Consider the following 26,667-nt stretch of genomic DNA (forward strand, 5'->3'; position numbering starts at 1 on the left):
CCTCAGAGTTAGCACCTCTATTCCCTCAACAGAATGGCAGGGGCACAGGGAGAGGACAACAGTCCCCAGTCTCTGATGTTCTCATCATGACAACCAGCCTTTGGATTAAATTTTTCTGTGTCTGTCTGTACAGCCACACTGAGAGACTGCTTTCTGGACCCTTCATTCTACATGCTCAATATCAATCTTGAGCTCCATCTTGTGTTTCTGAAGAACTGTGATTTCCTTTTTGCTGTGTCAAAGGACATACGCTGAAGCAATATGATGAATATTAAGAGGCAAAATGAGATAAAACTGGTTTTATATAATTTTACAAAATGAAACATACTCAATGAATGTAGCCATGATTGTTTTCATTTGATACTGTAGCAGTTTGAAAATCAAATCAGGGCAGGAAATCCTAGCTTCCGTCTTCAAATAAAATAAGAAAAATGCATAGGCATATTAAAAGATAATTGACATTTTTCATCATGCTTTTAAAATAAGTGTTAGAAAGTCCAGTGTGACCTCTTATCATGTCATCTGACAGACTCATAATGCTCATGTTACCTTGAACTTCTCTATAGTGTTTGTAGCTATAGGAAGTCTCCTTTGGGAAAAAGTCCCTGAAGAAATTTTTGCTACCTATAATTCTTCCCTAGGACTAGCTTCTTGCACAGAATAATTTATGACAATGATGCCCATGAAAACTCTATTGCCTTGGTTTTTGTTTATTGGATTTGTAATTCTTACTGGACTATACCCATGTCTGATGGTGACATGTTGATGAGGGCTGCAAATTCTTAAAGTAGGTCACATATTGCTACTTTTAAATTTTTTATTTTAAATTAAATTTTTTTATTTTAAATTTACATTATTCTTTTAATATTTTTTAAATTAAATCATGAACATTTTGCTGTTTAGCTGCATTTTATTGACTAAAAAGATCATAGAATTGTGGAGCGGAGAAAGGAAGACAGACCCATTTTATGTTGGTTCCTACAAACTGCCTGCAATAAGACTCCATACTATTGATTGACAAAGGACACCTAATATGCTTCAGCAAAAGTAGAAGAATAATTGCTTTATTTTCCCTTAGTGCTAACCAATGGGACCCTGTAAGTTGTCTTTTTATTACTGGGAATAAAGCCAGAATTAAATTTGCCCACAAATTACTGATTGTGAATTAAATATAATTACCATTCTTCAGATCAGCCTCTTAATTTTCCACATGTATTAAGTATTTTGTTTATTGACAAAATGTATTACAAAATCTATTTAGGGCTAGCACCAGTTTTTAAAATTTCAGAACCAGACCTATACAAGTGTTCCCATTGGTTTGAATAACCATTAAGCACTTAGTTCATACAACAGAACACAGGCTCTGGGGTCAGAATATTTGAGTTCAATATCTGTCTTTACTATTTCCTTGCTTTATGACCTTGGGCAAGTCACTCAACCTCTCTACATCTCTATTTCTTTAACTGGAAAATGGGGATTACAGAAATATTTCTCCAACTGGTAACACTCATTAAATATTATCTTCTATTAAGACTATGATGATTATTCATACATATGCACTATATCTCAACTTTATTCCCAGGGTCCCTACTAGGAGAAGAAAAGCCAATCTCTGAATGTAACGATTGCAGTTTTCATATTGAGAATTTAATGTTCATTAGTGGCATCTGATATAGTGGTTCATTTTTGCCCCTGTCATTGTCTTTTCCTAAAGAGTCTTTCCCACCTCCCCATCCATTGACCACACCACCTCCAGAGTGAGCTTCCAAAATCATCTGATCCTGCCTATATCACACTTAGACCCTTTCTTTGGATTCTGTAGTGTAAGTCCTTTCCGTAATCAGATCCTTTCCTGCCTCTCTAGCTCCACTCCCTCTGCCCTCTTCAAAGACTACTCTCAAAATATATTTCTTTTACCTTATCGCATTTTCTTCGTCAGCCTCCTGGATTCTGAAATGCTGCTCATTCTCCCGTGTTGACCTTGTTTGACATTCACTACTCTCTACTTGATGACCTCAGTGATTCTATCACCAGCTATGCTGCCTAAGGCTGCCCTTGATAAGCTCCTGTATGGACTCCACCAATCTAGGACTGCCCACCTTTTTATTACCCTGCTTTTCTTACCCTTCCAACAAATGACTGAGATTTTCCCCAGAGTTCAGTATAGTTTAATAAGCAGGATCCACTTTGTTGATTCAACAGATAAAATAAAACAAATGAAGATTTTATCTATCTACTCTGAGCTTTGCTAATTCATCCTTGCACAAATGAGAAGAAGCTTCTGTGAGAACCAGATTTGGAGCTTGGCCAGTGACACAAGGTAGCATTACATTGATGATACAACTTCCTATTTAGGAGAAGAATTTGTATTTGATAAGATCACAAATAGGTAATGGGTAGGGACTCATCAATGTATGAGGTGACTGAGTACTGATATAAATAATACGATTGACCCCGTATTTCATATTTATTATTGGATAAGTGACAGCATATGAACAAAAGTGTATACCATTTTGCCCTGGTGCACAACTACTTCAGTCATTAAATGATACTGTTTAAATAGAAAAATACTCCATTACGCTATTGTTCATCATTTATGAAAGAGAAACAAAAAATCTAGCAACTGACTAAATTAAAAGTTAAAAACTTTATTCTGTGGTTAAAGACTAATTCCGTGGTAGAAAGAATAAAAACATACATTTGTTAATATAGCTTGCAAATTTGCTAGGTCCAAATCTCTGCAATTGTTTTCTCCCTAAATCGTGAATTCTCAGGGCCGGCCCGGTGGCTTAGCGGTTAAGTGCGTGCGCTCCGCTGCTGGCGGCCCGGATTCGGATCCTGGGCGCGCACTGACGCACCGCTTCTCCGGCCATGCTGAGGCCGCGTCCCACATACAGCAACTAGAAGGATGTGCAGCTATGACATACAACTATCTACTGGGGTTTTGGGGGGAAAAAAAATTATAAAAAAAAAAAATCATGAATTCTCTGTGGGTTTTATCTTGAAATAGGTATTTCTGCTATAAGTCTGATAAATGATATTCCAACTCTAAAGAGCAAGCAACTGGAATGCCACATTTTTGATGCATATTTTTGCAGCACAGAGGGGATTAAATTCTAAATGTCTCAGCTGTTAAAGGCCCCTTTAGACTTGCCCGAAATGAAGAACAAAGAAGGAAAAAATTTTTCCCTAAAGCAGTTCATCAGATCTATTTGGGCACAGTGACATCCTCTCAGAGCTTGTATGGATAAGTTGCACTGAATAGTTCAAGGGTGTGCAGCTGCTTGGAGTATTTGCGAAAAAGATTTCTGTAAGGTTTCATCATGCATTCACATGGGCTGGCCAATGCTCACCAACTGCCTAATGTCCAGCAAGGCTGTGACAACTGGTAGTTATATCATAATAATAACATCTTCCAATTTTGAGTGTTCACATTGTGCCCGGTACTGTGCTCTGCATTTTCCACCCATTGTATCATTTAATGTTCACACTTTTTTTGTTTGTTTGTTTATTGCAGTAACATTGGTTTATAACATTGTAAAAATTTCAGGTGTACATCATTATACTTCTATTTCTGCATAGATTACATCATGTTCACCACCAAAATACTAATTACAACCCATCACCACACACATGTACCGAATTATCCCTTTCACCCTCCTCCCTCCCCCCTTCCCCTCTGGTAACCACCAATCCAATCTCTGTCCCTATGTGTTTGTTTATTGTTGTTATTATCTACTACTTAATAAAGGAAATCATACGGTATTTGACCTTCTCCCTCTGACTTATTTCACTTTGCATTATACCCTCAATGTCCATCTGTCTTGTCACAAATGCCTGGATTTCATCGTTTCTTATGGCTGAGTAGTATTCCATTGTGTATCTACACCACATCTTCTTTATCCATTCGTCCCTTGGTGGAGACTTAGGTTCCTTCCAAGTCTTGGCTATTGTGAATAACACTGCAATGAACACAGCGGTGTATGTACCTTTACAAATTGGTGTTTTCAAGTCCTTTGGATAAATACCCAGCAGTGGAATAGCTGGATCATATGGTAGTTCTATCCTTGATTTTTTGAGGAATCTCCGTACTGTTTTCCATAGTGGCTGCACCAGTTTGCACTCCCACCAGCAGTGTATGAGAGTTGCCTTCTCTCCACATCCTCCCCAACACATGTTGTTTCCTGTCTTGTTAATTATAGCCATTCTGACGGGCGTCAGGTGATATCTCATTGTAGTTTTGATTTGCATTTCCCTGATAGTTAGTGATTTTGAACATCTTTTCATGTGTCTGTTGGCCATCTGTATATCTTCTTTGGAGAAATGTCTGTTCAGGTCTTTTGCCCATTTTTTAATTGGGTTGGTAGTTTTTTTGTTGTTGAGATGCATGAGTTCTTTATATATTTTGGAGATTAAGCCCTTATCAGATGTATGGTTTGCAAATATCTTCTCCCAATTGTTAGGTTGTCTTTTCATTTTGTTGATGGTTTCCTTTGCTGTGCAGAAGCTTTTTAGTTTGATGTAGTCCCATTTGTTTATTTTTTCTATTGTTTCTCTTGCCCGGTCAGACATGGTGTTTGAAAAGATGTTGCTAAGACGGATGTCGAAGAGCGTACTGCCTATGTTTTCTTCTAGAAGTTTCACAGTTTCAGGTCTTACATTCAAGTCTTTAATCCATTTGGAGTTAATTTTGGTGTATGGTGTAAGGTAAGGGTCTACTTTCATTTTTTTGCATGTGGCTATCCAGTTTTCCCAACACCATTTGTTGAAGAGACTTTCCTTTCCCCATTGTATGTTCTTGGCTCCTTTGTCAAAGATTAGCTGTCCATAGATGTGTGGGTTTATTTCTGGGCTTTCGATTCTATTCCATTGATCTGTGTGTCTGTTTTTGTGCCAGTATCATGCTGTTGTGTTTACTATAGCTTTGTAGTATATTTTGAAATCAGGGAATGTGATACCTCCAGCTTTGTTCTTTTTTCTCAGGATTCCTTTAGCTGTTCGGGGTCTTTTGTTGTTCCATATAAATTTTAGGATTCTTTGTTCTATTTCTGTGAAAAATGTTGTTGGAACTTTGATAAGGATTGCATTGAATCTATAGATTGCTTTAGGAAGTATGGACATCTTAACTATGTTAATTCTTCCAATCCAAGAGCACGGAATATCTTTCCATTTCTTTGTGTCTTCTTCAATTTCTTTCAGAAATGTTTTATAGTTTTCAGTGTACAGATCTTTCACCTCTTTGGTTAAGTTTATTCCTAGATATTTTATTCTTTTTGTTGCAATTGTAAATGGGATGGTATTCTTAATTTCTCTTTCTGCTACTTCGTTGTTAGTGTACAGAAATGCAACTGATTTTTGTATGTTGATTTTGTATCCTGCAACTTTACCATATTCGTTTATTACTTCTAAAAGTTTTCTGGTGGATTCTTTAGGGTTTTCTATATACAAAATCATGTCATCTGCAAATAGTGACAGTTTCACTTCTTCCTTTCCAATTTGGATCCCTTTTATTTCTTTCTCTTGCCTGATTGCTCTGGCTAGGACTTCCAATACTATGTTACATAGGAGTGGTGACAGTGGGCATCCTTGTCTGCTTCCTGTTCTTAGAGGGATAGCTTTCAGTTTTTCACCATTGAGGATGATATTAGCTGTGGGTTTCTCATATACGGTCTTTATTATGTGAGGTACTTTCCTTCTATACCCATTTTATTCAGAGTTTTTATCATAAATGGATGCTGTATCTTGTCAAATGCTTTCTCTGCATCTATTGAGATGATCATGTGATTTTTATTCTTCATTTTATTAATGTGGTGTATTACATTGATTGATTTGCAAATGTTAAACCATCCCTGCATCCCTGGAATAAATCCCACTTGATCATGGTGTATAATCTTTTTAACGTATTGTTGTATGCGATTTGCTAGTATTTTGTTGAGGATTTTTGCATCGATGTTCATCAGTGATATTGGCCTGTAATTTTCTTTTTTTGTGTTGTCCGTGTCTGGTTTTGGTATCAGGGTAATGTCAGCTTCGTAGAATGAGTTAGGGAGCTTCCCCCCCCCTCCTCAATTTTGTGGAAGAGTTTGAGAAGGATAGGTATTAAGTCTTCTTTGAATGTTTGGTAGAATTCACCAGGGAAGCTGTCTGGTCCTGGACTTTTATTTTTGGGGAGGTTTGTGATTACTGTTTCGATCTCCTTACTGGTGATTGGTCTATTCAAATTCTCTACTTCTTCTTGATCCAATTTTGGAAGGTTGTATGATTCTAAGAATTTATCCATTTCTTCCAGATTGTCGAATTGGTTGGCATATAGCTTTTCATAGTATTCTCTTTTAATCTTTTGTATTTCTGAGGTGTCTGTTGTAACCTCTCCTCTTTCATTCTGATTTTACTTATTTGTGCCTTCTCTCTTTTTTTCTTGGTGAGTCTAGCTAAAGGTTTGTCAATTTTGTTGATCTTTTCAAAGAACCAGCTCTTGGTTTTATTAATTTTTTCTATTGTTTTTTTGGTCCGTATTTCATTTATTTCTGCTCTGATTTTTATGATTTCCCTTCTTCTGCTGATTTTGGGCTTTGTTTGTTCTTCTTTTTCCCGTTGCTTTAGGTGCATTGTTAGATTGTTTATTTGAGATTTTTCTTGTTTGTGGAGATAGGCCTGTATCGCTATAAACTTCCCTCTTAGAACCGCTTTTGCTGTATCCCATAAATGCTGGCATGTCGTATTTTCATTTTCATTTGTCTCCAGGTATTTTTTGATTTCTTCTTTGTTTTCTTCGTTAACCCAGTCGTTGTTCAGTAGCATTTTGTTTAATCTCCATGTATTTGTGGCTTTTCTGATTTTCTTCCTATAGTTGATTTCTAGTTTCATACCGTTGTGGTCAGAAAAGATGCTTGGTATTATTTCAATCTTCTTAAATTTATGGAGACTTGTTTTGTGGCCTAATATGTGATCAATCCTGGAAAATGTTCCATGTGCATTTGAAAAGAACGTGTATTCTTTGGTTTTTGCATGGAATGCTCTGTATATATCTACTAGGTCCATCTGTTCTAGTGTGTCGTTTAAGGCCAATGTTTCCTTATTGATCTTCTGTTTGGATGATCTATCCGTTGGTGTAAGTGGAGTGTTAAAGTCCCCTACTATTATTGTGTTACTGTCTATTTCTGTTTTTATGTCTGTTAATAATTGCTTTATTTATTTAGGTGCACCTACATTGGGTGCGTAGATATTTACAAGTGTTATATCCTCTTGTTGGATTGTTCCCTTGATCATTATGTAATGCCCTTCCTTGTCTCTTTTTACAGTTTTTGTTTTAAAGTCTATTTTGTCTGATATGAGTACTGCTACCCCAGCTTTCTTTTCATTGCCATTTGCGTGGAGTATCTTTTTCCATCCCTTTACTTTCAGTTTGTGAGTGTCTTTAGGTCTGAAGTGTGTCTCTTGTATGCAGCATATACATGGGTCTTGTTGTTTTATCCAGTCAGCCACCCTATGCCTTTTAATTGGAGCATTTAGTCCATTGACGTTTAAAGTAGCTATTGATAAGTATGTACTTACTGCCATTTTTTAACTGTTTTTTTTTTTCTCAGTGTTTTAGTAGTCCTTCTCTGTTCCTTTCTTCTTCTATACAGAATTGATGGTCACTTTAGTTTGACCTCTGTCTGAAAGCTGTACTCTTTAACTTCTCTCCTCCCTCCTTTTATCTTTTTGATATCATATCTAACCTCTTTTTTTACATTTGTATCCATTACGTTCTTATCATGGAAATAGATAATTTTTCCTATTTGTGGTCTTCTCTTTTCCCCTTAAATCAGTCCCTTTAACGTTTCTTGTAGCACTGGTTTCTTGGTGACAAACTCCTTTAATTTTTGCTTGTCTGGGAAAATTTTGATCTCTCCTTCCATTTTGAATGATAACCTTGCTGGGTAGAGTATTCTTGGCTGTAAGTTTTTTCCTTTTAATATATTTTATACTTTATACTTTAATATATTAATATACTTTAAATATATCTTGCCATTCTCTTCTAGCCTGTAAGGTTTCTGCTGAGAAGTCAGCTGATAGCCTTATGGAGTTTCCTTTGTATGTAACGTGACATTCTCTTGCAGCTTTTAGTATTCTCTCTTTATCTTTAATTCTGGACATTTTGATTATGATGTGTCTTGGTGTGGGCCTCTTTGGGTTTATCTTGTTTGGGGCTCTCTGTGCTTCCTGTACCTGGATGTCTGTTTCCTTCCTTAGGTAACGGAAGTTTTCATCTATTATTTCTTGAAATAGATTCTCTGCCCCCTTGTCTCGCTCTACTCCTTCCAGGACACCTATAACACGGATGTTAGTGCGCTTGATATTGTCCCAGAGGTCCCTTAGACTGTCCTAACTCTTTTTAATTCTTTTCTCTTTTACCTGTTCACCTTGGGTAATTTCTTCTAGTCTTTCATCCAGCTCACAGATCCGTTCTTCTGTATCCTCTACTCTGCTTTTGAGTCCCTCTAATGAATTTTTCATTTCCAGTATTGTATTCTTCATTTCTGATTGGTTCTTTTTTATATCTTCCATTTCTTTGTTGACATTGTCACTGAGTTCATCTATTCTTCTCCCCAGATCAGTGAGCATCCTTAACACTCTTAGTTTGAACTCTCTGTCGGGTAGGTTGCTCATTTCTATTTCACTTAGTTCCTTTTCTGGGGTTTTGTCCTGTTCCCTTACTTGGAATGCATTCCTTTGCCTCCTCATTTTGCCTCTTTCCCTCTGCTTGTGAGTACGTATTAGGTAGGTCAGCTACGTCTCCTGCTCTTGGATAGGTGACCTTATGTAAGTGATGCCTTAGGAGGTTTCCAGTGTGCTTCCCTCAGTTCTCAATGTTCCAGGGGTGACCCCTATGTGGGCTATGTTTGTCCTTCTGTTGTGGCCTGTTTACTCTCCCTGTAGGCACCCAGGGAGGCCCATTTATGCTCCAGGCCAGCTGTTGTCATGCTCAGCTGCTTGTAGTTGTTGTGGGCCCTTCAGTCACTTTATCAGGTGTGGGGAGCCCCAGCACAGTTGGCTGCAAGTTCTAATACCACATTTGTGTTGCAGTATTTCTTTTAAGTGAGTAGGCCCCCAGCATGGCTGGTTGTTAGGTTCAGGGCCTTACAATTGCTGTAAGCCTCTAGCCTATTAGGTCTCTTGTCAGCTCTCTGAGGATTGCAGCTGGGTGGGGCTGGCCTCAAGCACCGGAGCACTTAATTGTTTCAGGCTTTGGAAGTTGGGGCAAACCCCCTATGTGAGTCTTTGAGAAGCACAAGTCTTCTGCAGCTGACAAGCCCTGCCACCCACAGGTCCACACACACAGTCAACACAGTCCTGATCCGTGTGCGCGCCCCGACCTCCCCAAGGGGACCCAGTCTCTCCAGGGCGGGAGCCCCACACACTCCGCCACTGCCCCACACTCTCCACCCGCTCCTTGTGCACACTCTGCCCCGCTAAAGTCGGCTCGGTTGCCAGGCTGCAGAGAATCCAGTCACCAATCTATGCAGGCCCACAAGTTGCCTGAGGGCTTGTTGTTGGGTGGGGTCAGTCTCTAGGGTGAGCTGCCTGCCCTGGCTGAGCTGGATTAAATCGGTGCTCTAGCGGGTGGGGCAGACCCTGGGCTAGCAGGCCTCAGGGGGAACTCCAATGGCGTCTGTGTCAGCACGCTCACACCAGGCCACAACAATGGCCGCCGCCAACGTCCCAGTCCCTGGAGAGGTCTCACCCCTCACCGAGATGCACTCAGGGCCTGTCAGGTGAGTCTCTTTTCACCAAAGCACTGTGCACCTTTCTTTCTGGTGATTTTAGGATGCTTTCTGGAACGGGTGAGTTTGTGCGCGGGCCCTTTAAGAGCCAGTTTTAGTTTCTTTGTGAACCGGGTTTTCTGGGGGTGCTCCCCAATGCTTTAGTAGCAGGCAAAGTCAGATATTATGCCGCTGGTGTCGATTGTGCTGGGTCCACAAAATGCCCACAGCGGGGGTGCTCCCGGCTCAGGGCCCCGCGCCTCCAGGGAGGGTGCCTACCTGTGAGCTGCTCCCGGCAGCCGTGAAGCTGGCGGCTTGTGAAGGCGGCGTTTTTCCTCTCCGGAAGGGAGTCTCTGCCTCTTCCACCTCAGTTAGGATTGTCCGTTGTTGCAGGAGTTCCTCTCATCCAGTTTTCAGTTCTGTCTCAGGGGTAATTTTTCCACGAGTAGTTGTAAATTGGCTGTGTCCGCGGGAGGAGGTGAGTTCAGAGTCTGCTTACGCCGCCATCTTGACTTGAGATCCTCTAATGTTCACACTTCTGATCTTAAAGGAATGACTTATTAAATTTATGCTTTTTTTTTTGCAGTATGGAAAGTTTGTTGAGCTGAGTGTTATATGTTGTAAACTTGACAAGTACTTACTACTGTTTTTTTCTTACTTAATTGATGGTCATTGGATCTAGGAGATGGGCTGAGTATTTGAATCAATGCAGCAGTGATCACTTCCATAAACAAATTGTTAGACATAGATCACGTGTAAACAGGTAGTTTTCTAATTTGTTGAGTGTTGATGGACTCAAAACAGTTATAGAACAAGCCACTGATGGACTAAACTTAAGTCAGATAACTGGAACAAGATGTGGGATGTTAAATGGCAATTTCAAGTAAAATGAAGTGATTGATACATTTTTCACTCGACTGAAAAGTGAAGAATATTTTGGGATTATAAAACATAGCACTTTTATGCCTTTATCCTTTCATTATCCTAATGTAATATAAGAATATATTTGGCTTATTATTTTTTGTTTTGTGATTTGAACCCCATCTACATCCCTAACATCATCTCCCACCAAATACAGTCTATGTACTCTTCCTACCAAATGACTTGCAGGTTTCTGACCAAATCAAGGCCTTTCAAACTTCTGTGCCTTAGTCTATGCTGTTCCCTCAGCCCGGAATGTTCTTCCCATCTCCACCTGTCCAACTCCTCCTCATTCTTCCAGACTCCATTTGAATACTATGACCTCAAACAAGCATTCCCTGAACTGTCCCATGCACATCCCTCACCCCATTCCCCAGGGCTGCCACAGTGTCCTGTGCATACCTCCATTACCTCACTTGGTATCGTTTGCTATGTGGTACTACACTTTTCTGTTTACTTGCCACTGCACTAAGTTGTGACTCTTTGGAAGCATGGTCTGTCTTTTGTGGTTTTATTTCTGTTTTTCAGCACCTCACCAAGTCTGTACAGAGTATGGACTCAATGAGCAATTGTGACTTGAAGGAGTGAATACATTCACATATGTCATGCATATCAGTATTTTGCTACTTCCCCAACTCCGCATCCCTGCCACAAACACACGCACCCTTCTCACCGCGTTCTGCTGTGTGTAGATTTCAAAAAGCCTTATCCATCATTTTTGTTGTAATTGCTGAAGCTCAAGGTCATGATCTGGCAGAAGTGACTACGGTAGGCCCCTCTTAGCAAATGGAAGATTCATTCCAAGACCCCCAGTGGGTGCCTGAAACCAGATAGTATTGAACTCTATATATACTATATTTTTTCCTATACATCCATACCTTCGATAAAGTTTAATTTATAAATTAGGCCCAGTAAGAGATTAATGGCACTTTGGGCCATTATTAAGTAAAATAAGGGTTTCTTGAACACAAGCACAAGATATTGCAACAATGAATCTGATATCTGAAATGGCTGCTAAGTGACTGACATGGCTACTAAGTGACTAATGGGTGGGTAGCGTATACGGTGTGGATCCGCTGGACAAAGGGTTGATTCACGTCCTGGACAGGAGGGAGAGGGACAGCCCAAGATTTCCTCACACTACTGAGAATGCACAATTTAAAACTTATGAATTGTTTATTTCTGGAATTTTCCATTTAATATTTTCGGACTACAGTTGACCGTGGGTAACTGAAACCAGAGAAAGCAAACCTGCGGATAAGTGGGGGCTACTGTACTTGAGGAATACACATTCATGTTGAGTCCTGTTGTCCTTGTCACCTAGAACACAGAACGTGCTTGAAGTTATACCTTTTCTAGCGAAATTTCAGTGTGGTTTTATACCAGCACTGTGAGAATGCTTTCATGCTAAACAAAAATATGGAAGCATGAAGAAAGGCAAAGAGGCAGGTCCGGGCAGCACAACCGACATTGGGCTGGAAGCCTGAGCCATGAAAGGAGCACCTCTGCCCACCGCAGCCTGTGATTCAGATTGAGCACAGAGGAGAGGGGTCTGGCTTCCTCGTTGCATTTGCTCCTCTCCTCCTCTCTGAGCTCATTACTTGCTTCCCTTTGATAGAACATGAGAGGCAGACATGGATTACTAGGGAGCAGGCTTTTACAACTGTGATTTCATTCCATTTTGAACTTTCTCTCAAAACGGTTGATTTATTTTCCTCTCATGTATGCATTATGTATGTGTTGCTGGGCACAATCAGGAATTCAGAAAGGCCCTCCATGCCTTTGTCCCCAACTCCCCAGCCATGCAATGCAATGCGGCAACCAAGAGAACGAGAGAGTTGTGCTGGGCTCGGGAATAGACAAAGGCACAGATCCCATCTGGGTCTCCTTCAAAGCAAGCTGCTGTTTTGCAACAAGCTACCAGATGGCAATAAAAAAGGTTCTTACCTGTTTAGTTAATGGGTGACTGGCCTCTTTGCTTTTATTTAGCCGTCTGTTGTGGTCCATGTCCCTTTAAACTTGTAAGATCCATCACCGCATTTACGCTGTTACCTTGACACATTGCGACGCTGTGGACATAATGATTCCACAGAGGAGCAAATTAAAACGGTTTTTCGTGATTAGAAGGTTAAAGGAGGTAAGGCTGTGGTCGTTGGTGGTGAGATAAGGGGTTCTGAGGAGGCAGAACGCAAGGGACTTTCAGGTGATTGGAAAATTAGGCTGGCTAGACAGAGGGCTGGGGCTTTTACAAATTACGGGAACTGAACAAGAGCGAGGACTTCCTTTGGGTGTTTCTGACTTCTGGGGGCTTCTTCTAGTGCCCTTACCGAGACTGTGACCGTGGGCCCAGGGAGGACACAGGGGTGCTTTGGGGTCTTTTCTCCTTTGGGACATTCTGTGGAGAGTAAAAAGAAGCTGATTCCTCCAGGAAGTGGTAAGCTGAAAACACAACAACAGCAAACATTCAGTCATTCCCAGCAAGTTATCTGGCTTCTTTAAGTTTGAAGAAGGATCAGGGGCCAAGCCCAACTTCAGGAAGGAATATTTCATTGTGTCTTCACCCTGGACTTTAAGCTGGAGTTGTTCCTGATGTCTGCGCTCAGCTCTGCTCTTCTTGCTGTAGACTTGACCTTCCGCCTGACTCCTTGACGGCTCCACCCAGTTGACCCACCAATCCCCGAAAACTAGGACTTAGAAAGCCAAGGGCTTTATCTTCTCACTCTCTTAAATCAATTCCTGCTCCAGCTGCTCTGTTTTCTCCTGATATGACCAGTATTATTGCAGTTACCTAGACTCAGAATCTCAGGCATCTCTGAATTTTCTGTCTGCTGCTTTAGTTCAATCAGTAGCCAAGTTTTCTTCCTTCCCCTAAATTGAGTTTCTCATGTGTTTTTCTGCCTTTTTATGCTCCCTGCCACTGCTCTAGTTTCTACCCCTCATTACCTCTGGCCTGACCCATTGGAATAGCCTCCTTACTACTTGCTGCCTACCTTCAGTTTCTCCTTGATCTAAAGTGTCTTAAATACTGGCGTTTAAATATAACAGTCACCTTTAAAAAAATAAAATAGACAAACAAACAACAATCTCCTTTGCTGTTCCATCGCCTAGCAAACTGAGTAGACTTCTCAGCTTGATATCTGAGGTGGTCCACCATCAAGTTATCATTTGTGTTTCCAGCTTTTTCTCCTTCTCTGTGCCCTGGTAAGACAAAGTGCTATGTGGCTATGAATAACTCATGTTTTCTTGCCTCTTTGACATATTCCCTCTCCCTAGAAAGCTCTGCTTACCCACCTCTACCAATTAAAACTCATGTGTTTTATCAAGCTCGAGCTGAGATGCATCTCTGCTTTCCCCTACCCCAGGCAGGTGCAGCTGCTCCTGATCTTGTTCCATGGCAACACATTTAGGGGGATGTTCTTATGTTGCTTGGCATGGATTTTTTTCCTACTCTTATCGTTAGATTTTTGAATCTTACTTTTGCATATCCTTAGCACAGGCAAAGTTTTCTGCCTGTAGAGGGTGCTAGATAAAGAAACAGAATAATAATTGATGATGAGACTGTGTCTATAAGAATGCAAAAAATCCATCCATTCATTCATTCATTCACTCAAGTATTTGCTGGGTGCCTACAGTATGTAAGGTACTGTGTAAAGGACCTGGGATAGAGATCAAAATGACATGGTACATCCCAGGATTCACAGTGACATTGAGGAAAAGTTACGTAAATATACAAACTCAATGTACCACAAGAGAAGGGCCTTCCAGGTATGGGAGTGGTGGGACTTCTTACCTCTCTTAGGGTAGATATGTTGGGGATGAAGAGATGATGGTGGGGAGGGAACTGATCACTTAGGAAGGGCTTCTTATAGTTAAGAATGTCCAGTTTGGGTTTTGAAAACTGTATAGGAGTTTTCAAGGACGATAGAGAGGTGTAAGGAAGGGTAGGGATGGAATAGAAAGATAATCCAAGAAAGCTACTCTGCTTGCTCTCGGAGGCCCAGTGCACTAAGGCAACCTGGTCACCAAATGATTATTTTCTGTCTCCAAGTGAAATGTCCTAAAGACAGAGTCCTTTGAAAGAGAAAGAGAGAGGAATAAAGAAACCTCCCTCTGTGGCTGCTTTTGGTTGAAAGTCATTCATTCTTTTTTTTCTTGTTTGAATGTTTTGTAGAGAAAGTCTGTGATTGCAGTGAGCTTCATAGCAGCGTTCCTCTTCCTGCTGGTTGTGCGCCTTGTAAATGAAGTGAATTTCCCATTGCTACTAAACTGCTTTGGACAACCTGGTACAAAATGGATACCGTTCTCCTACACATACAGGCGGCCCCTTCGAACTCACTATGGATACATAAATGTGAGGACGCAAGAGGTAAGACCTCAGAGGATTACCTAGGATTTGAAGGTATCCATGGTAACAGCTTTTCTTTAGGAGCAAGATGGCTTCCGATCACTGAACTTGCTCTTTCTGCCCCAGCGAGCTGCTTTGGGTCCCTGACATTTTCTGTTTTCTCATTCTTAGACATTTACTGACACATGTCTAAAGTCTGCTGCGCCTCCTACATCAAATCTTCTGATTCACTGGCTTCATGTGGAGTTGAGGAAGCAATTATCTGTTTTCCTGGTGGTTTGTGGCATAACATACATATCTTTCCATTTAGAAACTCTGATCAGCAGTTACCAGCTGGAGAACTGGCTGGCTTTAATTTCTGGAGGTCAACTGGTTGGGGACAGCTCTTTGTAGAACTGCAGAAAGGCATTTATACTCTTTAAAACTCTGTAATCCTTAGACCTGGAGCTAGAAAAGGCCAAGCTGATTTTAAAATTCTCAGTGGCTGCAGAGATAATGGGATTTAAAGAGTTTCCAAATTTAAAGGGGTTAAAATAATTTAAATCCTATAATCACTGAACCTCTAGATCTTTGTAGCCAATTGGTGGTACGGGAGAGGATGGAGGTATATCAACAACTAGAAAGTGAACACAATGTTAGCACTTTTGCAAGCAAGGATTTGTGTCATGGAGGGAAGTAAAAAAAAATGAACCTCACAAAATGTGTGAAGTATAGAGAAGTGGTTAATAAAATTGTTGTCATTTCTATGGAGTGGGATAAATGTGAGGTTAATATTCATAGATGCAAACTCCTGTTTGAAGTTGTTGGTAACAAAAGTACAGGTCACCAGTGTGTCTACATCGCTGGGAAGAGTTTTGGATCAGATCCCATTGAAAGGTTGTTTTGTAAAGACACTGGAGAGGAAAATCATGCACAGAATGCTACTCCTGTTCTGAGTGTTATTCTTAGCATCCAGGGAGGGATGCTGAAAGCAGGCTTGGTTCATTCCCTTTTGTAGGCAATATCATACCTGACTCATTGCTTCTAGTTAATTTGATTATTTGAAAATTGTTTCTGTATCTGCAGGATTTACAGGCTTTTTATTAGACCTTTATAGTTAAAAGAAAAAGGCACCATTAATAACATATAAATTCTTAGGAGCCTTGCTTGATGTTTATCCTTTAATTGGTTTTAAATTAATTTTTTAAAAAGTGTCCATTGTTTGAATTTGTTGCCTGTCTTAATAAATTGATTACTTATATAAAAATGTATCTCTTAGAGAATAGTTTGTCTCACTCTCGTCTCTTGTTACTTTTATTTCTGGCTGTCATTTAATATTCTATAACTCCACTGGATCGTGTTAATCATTTCACAAGGGCCTGTCACAGGCAGAAAATGAAACATGTGGCTGAAGTGTCTCACGAATTACTCTCATGAGGGAAATCCCACCAAATATCAAAGACCCTTTCATTTGTTTAAATATTAATGGATGGATTTTGGAGTGTTAAGGGAAAACTGATCTAAAGATGGAGTTATCTAATTAGTCATATTAACCAGGCTAGCTTTGAAATTCTTTTGGTATAGTTTTTACTACAATGAATTTACCAAGGGATGTTGGCCATCATCTTGCTCCTGCAGAGGTTATTTCTTGGGGGAAGCATGATCACTGGAAAGAGTTTTTAGGCTTTGGAGGCACACAGGCATGGTTTGGTGCCAGTTCTGACACTTAAAAAATAGGGACAACAACGTCAACTAGCAAAGGTATTATGAGAATTAAGTAGGACAAAGTGCATGAGGTGCCCAGTTCCAAATTGACGCTCAATGAATGAGTTTCTTTTTCTTCCCCTATACTTATCAGTTATGATATGAAATGTTCAGTATGAATAATACCAAAATACCAAAGTCCAGAGTATGAGACTTAAATTTTAAAGAATCTGGACTCAGGGCAGTAAACACATGAAGGAGTTCCCAAGCTCATTAGAAATCAGGGTTTTGCAAATTAAAACCACAATGAGAGGGGAAAAAAAGCACAAGGAGGTATCACTACACACTAAATACCAAATTAGCAAAAAATTAAGAATCTGACAATACCAAGGGTTGGAGAGGATGTGGAACAACAAGAATTCTTATGCATTAGTAGGGGGTGTATAAATTAGAACAACCACTTTTAAACAAGCAGCTTCCTGAGTGGAGTTGAACATCTGCATACCCCATACCCCAGCATTTCCAGTCGTCGATATATTCAGTAGAGACACCATGAGCACATGCACTGGGAGGCGTGGACAGCGTGTATGGAAGCACTGTTCGTAACAGCTAGAAGCTGGAAGCAACCCAAATGTCTATAAGTAGAAGAATGGATTAAAATTGTACTGCATACACTGGAATACCATACAGCAATGACAACGTGGAAACTGTAGCTATATGTGACAACATGACTGAACCTTACACAAACATAATTTTGAGCAAAAGATGCAAGAATAAAAGAATACACACAGTGTGATTCCATTTATAGATCCCAGAAAGAAGCCAAACTAAATGCTTAGGGACATATATAGGAGGTAAAACTAAAAAGGAAACAAAAGCAAGAGAATTACCATCATATAAGTGAGAAGAGCAGTTACCTCTGAGAGAAATGTGTGCTTTGTGATCAGTTTGGGTTTCTGGGTTATCAGTGATATTTTATCTCTTGATCCAGTTGGAAGTTACATGGGTGTTCACATTCTAAATATTTATTAAGTATACATTTATGTTGTATGAACTTTTCTGCATGTCTATCATAATAAAAAATTAAAAATATATTCTGAGCCCAAGTAGGATAGTTATTGATCAGGATTCACACCAAACATTTCACCTAATTTAACAGCAAGAAATAACTAAAAAGAAGCAATTGGGCATTAAGCTATCTAAAACAAAGTAGAAACATTTGAAATAGGCAATTTCATTTTATGCAAAGACTAGCAGATATACAGGTAACTTATTTCCCTAGTCTATGCATGATAGAAAGAGAGGCCCCATATGGTAATATGAGCACAGAAGATGAACAAAAAATTTTGAATGGAAGTTGAAGAACAACACAATAACACCCAAAGAGAATGACAGATTTTCCTCCAAACTGAAATAGTAGTAGGCTTAATTGGGAGGAAAGCAAAATTTTATGGCTCTCTACCTCCCTCCTCATTGATTTCATCTTTCCTTCTTACAGTCCCCCCACACACCATGTCAGCGCTCCATTCTTATCCCAAATGCTCTGTGCATTGGTCCTCACCAAATGATGGCTTCAGGTGCAATCCTTCCGAGATAGTTGCATTAAATAAGACTTGAGGAGAAAAAGTCTTCAGGAGCCAAAATGATGTAGGTAAAATGATAGGTGGTAGATTTGATGTTCTAGAGCAAATAGCTTCAATAGTGACTCTCAAACCTTCCTTTAAAGGTAGCCACACACTCCTATGTCCCTATTCACTCTATTCTAATTTGGAGAAGAGTCAATAGCCATGGCCGAGCTGAGTTAAGTGATCACCAAGCTGATATATTTATTTTAAGATCTTGGTCCTTGAGGTTTCAGAAGTTTCTCAAAAGAAAGCAAATACTTTCTAAAAACCACCGGACTTCCAAGAATTTTTTAAACATGTCGACGTGCCAGCAATGATTTCCAGACCTAGAGTATCTACAAACATGATCATTGTTGATGATGGTTTTATTGCCCGATGCTTCAGCTGGATCTGACATTGCTGCCACTAGACAAAGATTTTATGAGCAGAAATGTTTGCAAGAAAGAATGTCTTTCCACCACTGTCTAAAACAAGGTGGGGGTAGGAGGACAGAATTAGGTTGAAGATTTAGTGAACATCCACAGTGGTGATTGGCCATCTTTTGCCCTCTCCCCTTCCCTTTCTTAACTAGTGCAGGCTAAAGTTCTTATCTTTAGGGGAGGGGAAGTCTTGAGAAGCAGGGAAGCAAAACGAGTGCCAGCTAACTGGGTGACTGTTGAAATTCTGAAGTCTCTGCTGGCCACAGAACCCAAAATTCCTCATCAGTACTTAACGTTTGAGCTGACAACAACCAGGAGTTAGTTCCCAACCAAAGCTTGGACCTGGAGTGATTTAGATTTTGCAACAGGCCCTATTCTCCCCCTGTGCCCTTTCCCCCCACTCCCTTTAATTCCTGACCCACTAGCTGCTCAGACTTGCTTTTTCAGGTCATTACTGTGTTAATAACACAACGCTTCATTTTAACAGGATTGAATTTGGGGGACCCCACCTATAGCATTATGGCAGAGATACTGTATTATTATTTGACCTTGGACATAGTAAAAAGTGTATGATACCCATATGTATTTCAAAGAAAAAGACATAGCTATACTTGGCAATATCCTGTGAACTCTGCTTTCTCCTTACAAATTTTAATGATTCATTTTAAATTAATTAATTATTAATTATAGCAGCTAGGGAAAGTATTAAAGACTAAGAGACCACAGGGCTTGGTTCAAGGTAATCGTTGTTTCTCTTTATTGAGATCATAGCAGATTTTGAGGAAAGAGAAGGAAATGCATTTCAGGCTAGATTCTGCTTGTAGTTTCCAGACTGTGGAAGCAGTCATTGTATTGTCTTTTTTGATGGGTGACCTGGTGTGAAGACATTGCTCAGAGCAAGCAGCCTGTAACTGATTTGCATTAACTACTAGATAAGAGAATCAAGCTCTGGCGATCAATAGGATGCCACAGCCAGATCTTCCTGGTGATCAGTGGGGGTAACAGATGTCTCCCTCAGATCTGATAAGAGAATCCTAACATGCTAGAGCTGCAGAGGATTTCTGGCATTTAAGGAAAAATGCCCTTTCAGATGGTGCCTAAAGACGTGCTAAACACAGGATTTCTAGAACATAGCGAATCAAGTTGTAGGGCTGCATATTGATTTGCTTAACAATTTAATGAGGCCGAAATATGCCTCTTTAAAAAATGAGAATGTTTTAAAGCCTGAAGTAGACTAAATAAGAATACTTAGGATCAGTTGATGTGACAGACAGGCTACACTAGCCTAATTAAAGATGTGTATAACATATTGATGTTGCAATAGAATTTCCCGAATTGTGGTTATAGCAACAATTAAGGAGCAGAGCTGACTTTCTTGGCAATAAAAGCATTCACTCCACACATTCAAATAAATGTTCACATGTAACTAAAGCTGACATGAATAGGTTTTCTATATTTGGGAATATAGCCTTTGGATTTTACGTGAGTATAGTGAGAGCAATTACATGCAAGTATATGTTCCAAAAGTTTGAAACTGATCAATTTAATTGTTAATTAAAATCTGAGTAGTCACATTTGTGTAATCGTAAAGCGAAAGAAATTTCAACTATTGAATTGTTATAGAAAAGGAAAGAACTAAATTAACATATAATAAAGATTACTTATTTGGCATTACATATTGGAGTCATCATTTTTAAGGTAATTTATCTTTTTCCTAAGTATGAGGGCATATATTTATGGAGTGGAGAAGAGATTATGTTTCTCAGTCTAGATGTGAAATAGCAGCTCCCAAACCATGGCTGTATCTCAAGGCAATCGCTGTTCCAGAACCAAATGAGAGGGAGGGATCTCGCTGTGGGTTAGAGTAACTCCAGAAAGCTTTTGTGGGAGAGGTGAGACAGTGCATAGAGAAGGATTGGATGGGATAGAGAGAGCAGAGAAAGGAGAGTTGAGGGAAAGAGCAAAACCAAGAGTTCAGAGGATACACTGTCCATTTTCCCTCAGCTCCCACCACTCCCAGTGAGTCAAGAGCATCTCACCAGAAGTCACAGTCCGCTCCTAAAGTCGCTGCTGATCTCCACTGCCTCACACTCCGCTCATCCATTTCTTACCTCTCTCTGGTTCCAGCAGCCTTAGTTCTAATCTCTCAGCTCCTCATTTTGTTTACAAGTTAACCAATCTTGGAGCACTCTTGCCTTGGTCCTACTGCCCCGAAAACTACATATGGGGTCAGTTCGAATAATGCTTCCCTCTGTGTACCCCTGACAGGGACATGGCATCCTGTGCCCAAGGTGCCCTTGAGGCACTGCCATAGGCCTGCATGATTCTCTGACTTTCCAGAGGAGGAAATCAGACACTTGGGGGTAGTAAGTAGGCCAATCCACCTGGAATGCGACTTACTCTAGGGTATAGAAGATAGAAAATGCATCCATTGGGTAATTATGATCTATGGATGTGAATGGGATCCCTGGAAAGGGAAAAACCACACTCATACTTGCAAGACAGTAACTCATACGTACAATGTATACCTCCATCCATATTCATGAACCAATATATACACGTATACAGAAAATACATACATACACGTATGCATGCGATATATACACACGTGCCCACAGAACAAGTTATACTGTCTTAAATACAAACATACATAGACTATATACATATATACTCTATTACATATAAAATGGTTAATGTATATAATTAGCCACTTAGATGTCTAGTGCTTCTTGTGCTTGTCTACTCTCCACCACCCCTTTATTACAGACACAATCCCTTCCCTTCTGACCAGAGGGATGAGCAGAAAATTCAGGCTGTTGACTGGCCAATCAAGTGATTGGTCAAGTGGTGGACACACGGCCCAACATGAGCCATTCTGGACCCTTTCCAGATTTTACTGTTTTTATGGGTAATGCTGTGGGAAAGACTCTCTTTTCTTTGATAGTAGAGCTGTTGAGATGTGAGTCTCTGGATGTCAGTGGCTGTGTTCCCTAGAAAGAATGAGACCAAGACACTGAGAGAAGCAGAAACCAGTTGCAGAGCTAACTTGAGGGCCTGGACAGTACTCTAGTGCTGAGACCAGCCATTCCTGAAGCCGGTCTACCCTCCCCCCTGGTTTGGGTATATAAGCCAATAAATCCATCTTTTTCATGTCTGCTGGTTTGAAATACGTTTTAGTCACTTGCAACCAAAAGAGTCCTAGCTGATATGTACATTATACGTTATAATTATTTTACAACCGAGTCTTCTGAAACTCGTCTTTAAACAAGGTGCTTCCTGGACGATGAGGAGCTATCTTTCCAAATCCATACTTCAAACCTTCTGGGAGGCCGAGCACGAGAAGACTCATCTGACAGTCCATGAGTTGGCTCAGGTGTCCACAGAGATGCATGCTGTACATCTTCCTGCTCAGAGACATATGTTTAGGAAACTAGCTTGCCCTTTTGAGGGAGGAAAGTGAAGGTCACAATTTCCCAAGGTCATAAAGCTGGAAAATAACCAGACAAGACTAATTACTTACTGAATTTCTAGTCTTAATCAACTGATAAATCATATACTTTTTTATAATTATTCAGATGAAATCTTCCCTATTGCTATGAAGCATCACCAGTCAAAATAGATTGATTTTCACTTCACAAATCACATCTGTTGTTGATGAAAGATCCATAATTATCCAGTTTTCAATGTAGTAATTGGTTCCCCAGGAAGGTATAAGGGGATGCTATTCGTTACAGAACCTTAGGTAAAAAAATGCCCATTGGCCAACTGCCGTGTTAAGATGTTGAAGGGGCCTGTTAGAAATTCAAATAGCAAATTACCTCATTTGTGACAAGCAAAGAAAAGCAAAACAAGCACCCACCAAAGAGCACCCTGATTTGAAAGTTGAAAAGGATGACAGAATGAGGGCCCCAGTAGTAAGAGTTTTGTTCAGCTTCTGTCAAGTTCCAGCTAATAGCCTGACAGAGTAACTGGCACAAAACCATTCATCAAGTGGCAGTTAGTATTAACCATGAATATTAGTCAATCACCAAATATTTAATAAGTGCTTGCTTAGTTCCAGACCATGTGCTAAGGACCAACAATGAGCCTCACTTTAAAGAAAAATTAAGATTGGGGTTCACCAAGTAAGAGGGTGAGATAGACTCGGTTACAAGTATCCTGGGACGATACCACCTAGAGGGCATTGACGTTTCAGCAGAACAGATTTATTTCATTGCTCTTAAGAATAGTGAACGTTCAAGCAATTTCAATGAAACAATTGTATTCAATGTATGGAAGATAATTTGTCACTAAGTAGATGGCATCAAATTGTGATTTCTCATTTTCCCGAGTAGGCTTACAAAGGCTTACTTTCAAAAGAAAAATATTCATTAAAGAATTTTTATTTTAAATGTAGCTATATGAGTCCTATGGCAAATGTTATCCCTCAAGGCTTGGGAAATGGAATATCTGGGTTAATTGAGTAATCGACTAATAAAAAATTTTTAAGTATTTGATAAATAGATTATTGATTTAAAAGGAAAATGAAATTAAGAGTTTTGGTCTTGCAATCCGGTGGTCTAAGATAACCTGACAGCTCTCCTGCTGTAACGCAAGGATGTACTGGATGAAATAGGATACATTATTTAATGCCCAGCTGGCCTTGCCAGAAAGAAGGGAAATCTTCAGGCACCAGAAACTGAGACAGAATGGAAAGAGAGCTAAGCATGAAAGCTGATGGTGTGGTTTCCTGGGGTTTATCAGTATCAATAACTGGGGGTGGGTAATATGGAGTCTACAAGACAGAAGACGAGGCCTGGGTCCAGCAAAGACAGAGTGAGCCCCATCATGACCCCACCACACACACAAACCCTTACCTAAGGCTAGGCCTTTACAAATTCTGCCCTAGGGAAAGGGTAGGCTAGAACCATGAAAACTGGCACAGAGAACAGATAAGGAATCTTACTTACGTCTTTGGTCTTTGGATAACAAAAAATTATCCTTGAAAATTCAAAGTGCTAGATCTGTACCCTGGTGGTCTTACAGTTTGAATTTTACTACTTGTATTTTCTCGGAACCCTGCAAGCTGAGAAGTCAACCAAAAATTTGGTCCCCAGCTAGGGAGAAACTGGGGCTAACGGGACTGAAACTCCTCTGGAGGGTGTTCCCATAACCCAGACATGAAGGGTTCTTAAAATGCACCATTAAAAATGATAAAACACAAGGAAATGGTCTATTTATTGTGATTATTCTCATGCTTTGCTATAAAAAATACTACTGCTTGATTACGATGTGTTTCCCTGTACTCAGTTGTGATGTTTCATAATACACTGCACATTTGCTCTATCCTCCTCCTTGACTGAAGAATTCTGAATTCCAAAATGTACCCAGTCCAAAGGATTTGGGATAAGGGATCGTTGGAAAGTGCTTAAGCACTTCACATGCCAGTATCTCTTTTAGTCCGTATAGACAGCATACCATTTTACTGATTTAACTAATTTTCCAAGGCCCCGAATTGGTGATTCTATGCTAGTGACTGTAGTTGTCCTGTGAGGGCAAAGGGAGAGACTGAGATTGCCTTGGTCAGCAAATTCTGTTAAATGGTCCATGGAGGGTCCTTCAGTTCATCAAGTTGGAAGGTTAATTGGCTCACACTTGCTGAATCCGTTACGTGCTGGGCACTCTGCTAGGCTCGGGAATTGTAAAGAAGAAAACACTTTTTGTCTAAAAGTGCAGAACAATTTTCATGTTAAATGGTAATAAGTGAGATAGAATAGTATATGTAGAAGATTATTTCAATTCTCTAAATGTGAACATAGAAAGAAGGTTTGGAGACAATACCTCAAAATATTCACTGTAGTGGTCTATGTCTGGGTGCTAAATTATAGGTGACCTTTTTCTTAAACACGTTTTTCAACAATGAACATGTATTGTATTTATCACTAGAAAAAAATTACTAGAATCAAGTACTTTGTCTTTTAAGCAATATGTATCTGTAAAACACTCCAGAGCTGTTTCCATCATCAAAAAAATAGAATTTAAAATGTCTAGATAAATATATTGTTTGGAGTACTTTTAAAAGTGAGTACTCTCTCTATCCTTAAGTGTGGGTTGCTTATAGTGACTTCCTTCCAAAGAAAACAATATGAAAAGGGGAAAAATAGTAATTTTACAGTACAGAAACCTGACAAATGCTACCTCAGCCAGGTGATCAAGGTCAACATCAACAGTGGTAAATCATGTTGGTAGTATGTACCCTTGGTATGTGATGACAAGGGCACTTTGCCTCTGTGGTCTTCTTCCCCCAAATCCATAACCCCTGTCTAATCATGAGAAAAACTGCAGACAAATCCAAATTGAAGGACATTCTACTAAACACCTGACCAATACTCCTCAAAACTGTCAAGGTCGTTGAAGACAAGGAAGGTCTGAGAAACTACTACAGCAAAGAGGATCCTAAGGAGACATGACTGCTAACTGTAATGTAGTATCCTAGATGAGATTTTTGGAGAGAAAAAGGACATTAGGTCAAAACTAAGGAAAGCTCAATAAAGTATGGACTTTACTTAATAATAACTTACCAACATTGGTTCATTAATTATAAAAAATGCATTATACTGCATTTGTAGTATTTTTGATAGATTTTGGTAATAGGGGAAACTGGATGTGGGGTATATGAGAACTCTCTGTATTGTCTTCTCAAATTTTCTGTAATCTACAACTATTCTAAAATAAAAAGTTTATTTTAAACAATGGCTTTAGGTTTTTGACCTGTGTATCTAGAAGGTTGGAATTGCCCTTAACTGTGATGGGGAAGACTGCAGAAGGAGGTGGTTCAAAATAATTTGAAGTATATATCCTAGTCCAGCTCCATAGAGAAGGGACATCTAAGACAAATGCATTGTAAATACATCATTGTTTTAATTTTCTATACTGAATACAATAATACTTTTGGGAAAAGTGAGTATTCTAGAAATAATTCCTGCCTTGTCTTCAACAAGCTTATGAAATACAAGTCCTTCAAAGATTCTCCCAAGAACACACGTGGAAGTCAGCGTGAGCTTTTAAATTACTCTTAGCTGTACTCATGCACTTCAGCAGTTTCTTCTGTTGTAATGCAGCCCAGTTTTTGGCAATGTAAATTATTTGTGGAATTCCTAGGAAGGAAAGGTACAAAGTAAATAACTTTTTGGTGGTTCTGTATGGTATTGTATTTTGTCAATAACTCTTTCTAATAAGGTTCAATAATATTTATCGGATTGAGGACACTTAGCTATCTTTCGGTTATCTTTCCCAAAGCTTACAGGACAACTTTCAGCCTGTCTCCAGAAGATGGTAACAATAATGTAACAGTAATAATAATGATGATGATGATGATAGTAAGCCAGCACATACAGTGTTTACTGAGTGCCAGACCCTGCTCTAAATGCTTTACATATACTAATTTATTTAAACCTCATAACATAACTAATAAGTAGGTAGTATCATCATCCCATTTTACAGATGAGGAAACAGAGGCACAGAAAGGTTAAGTAACTTGTCCAAGATTACGTTGTCTCTAAGTGGAGTTACTGAGATTTGAACCCTGGCTCCAGAGTCTCTGCTCTTAACCACCACATATACTGCCTCTTGTAATAATAGCTAACACTTCTATAGAGTAACCCCGTCTCTGCTATGGAAGGACTTGTAAAACTTGGGGATAAGGAGAGGGTCTATTTTCTTACTCAAAAAATGCCTCTTCCTCATTTCTTATGTATGCTAGAGATGAGCAAATGCTAACAGAAGCATTTTGATAATTTCAAAATGTCCTGTATAGGTAACTTTGTCTCTAGTTTTAATATGTGAAAGTACTGTTATATTTTTCTGATCTTTGTTGTTTCTCCCAAAAGCCTTGAGACAGAAGTAGTTTCATTTACATATCCTGTTATGCATTCATTTTCTATTTAGTC

General features: G+C 39.6%; 1 protein-coding gene across 7 annotated transcripts in view; it reads left to right on the forward strand.

The window, feature by feature from the left end:
* The window catches only part of ST6GALNAC3 (ST6 N-acetylgalactosaminide alpha-2,6-sialyltransferase 3), a 501,804-nt gene that overhangs the window by 204,422 nt on the left and 270,715 nt on the right, over positions 1–26,667 (forward strand). For all 7 annotated transcript variants that reach the window (XM_058538316.1, XM_058538315.1, XM_058538319.1 and 4 more), the window contains one exon: positions 14,839–15,033. In XM_058538316.1, the coding sequence (XP_058394299.1) occupies positions 14,839–15,033 (195 nt within the window). The remainder of the gene's footprint in view (positions 1–14,838; positions 15,034–26,667) is intronic.

This window comes from Diceros bicornis, chromosome 4 (genome assembly GCF_020826845.1).
Source record: "Diceros bicornis minor isolate mBicDic1 chromosome 4, mDicBic1.mat.cur, whole genome shotgun sequence".
Classification (NCBI taxonomy): Eukaryota; Metazoa; Chordata; class Mammalia; order Perissodactyla; family Rhinocerotidae; genus Diceros; species Diceros bicornis.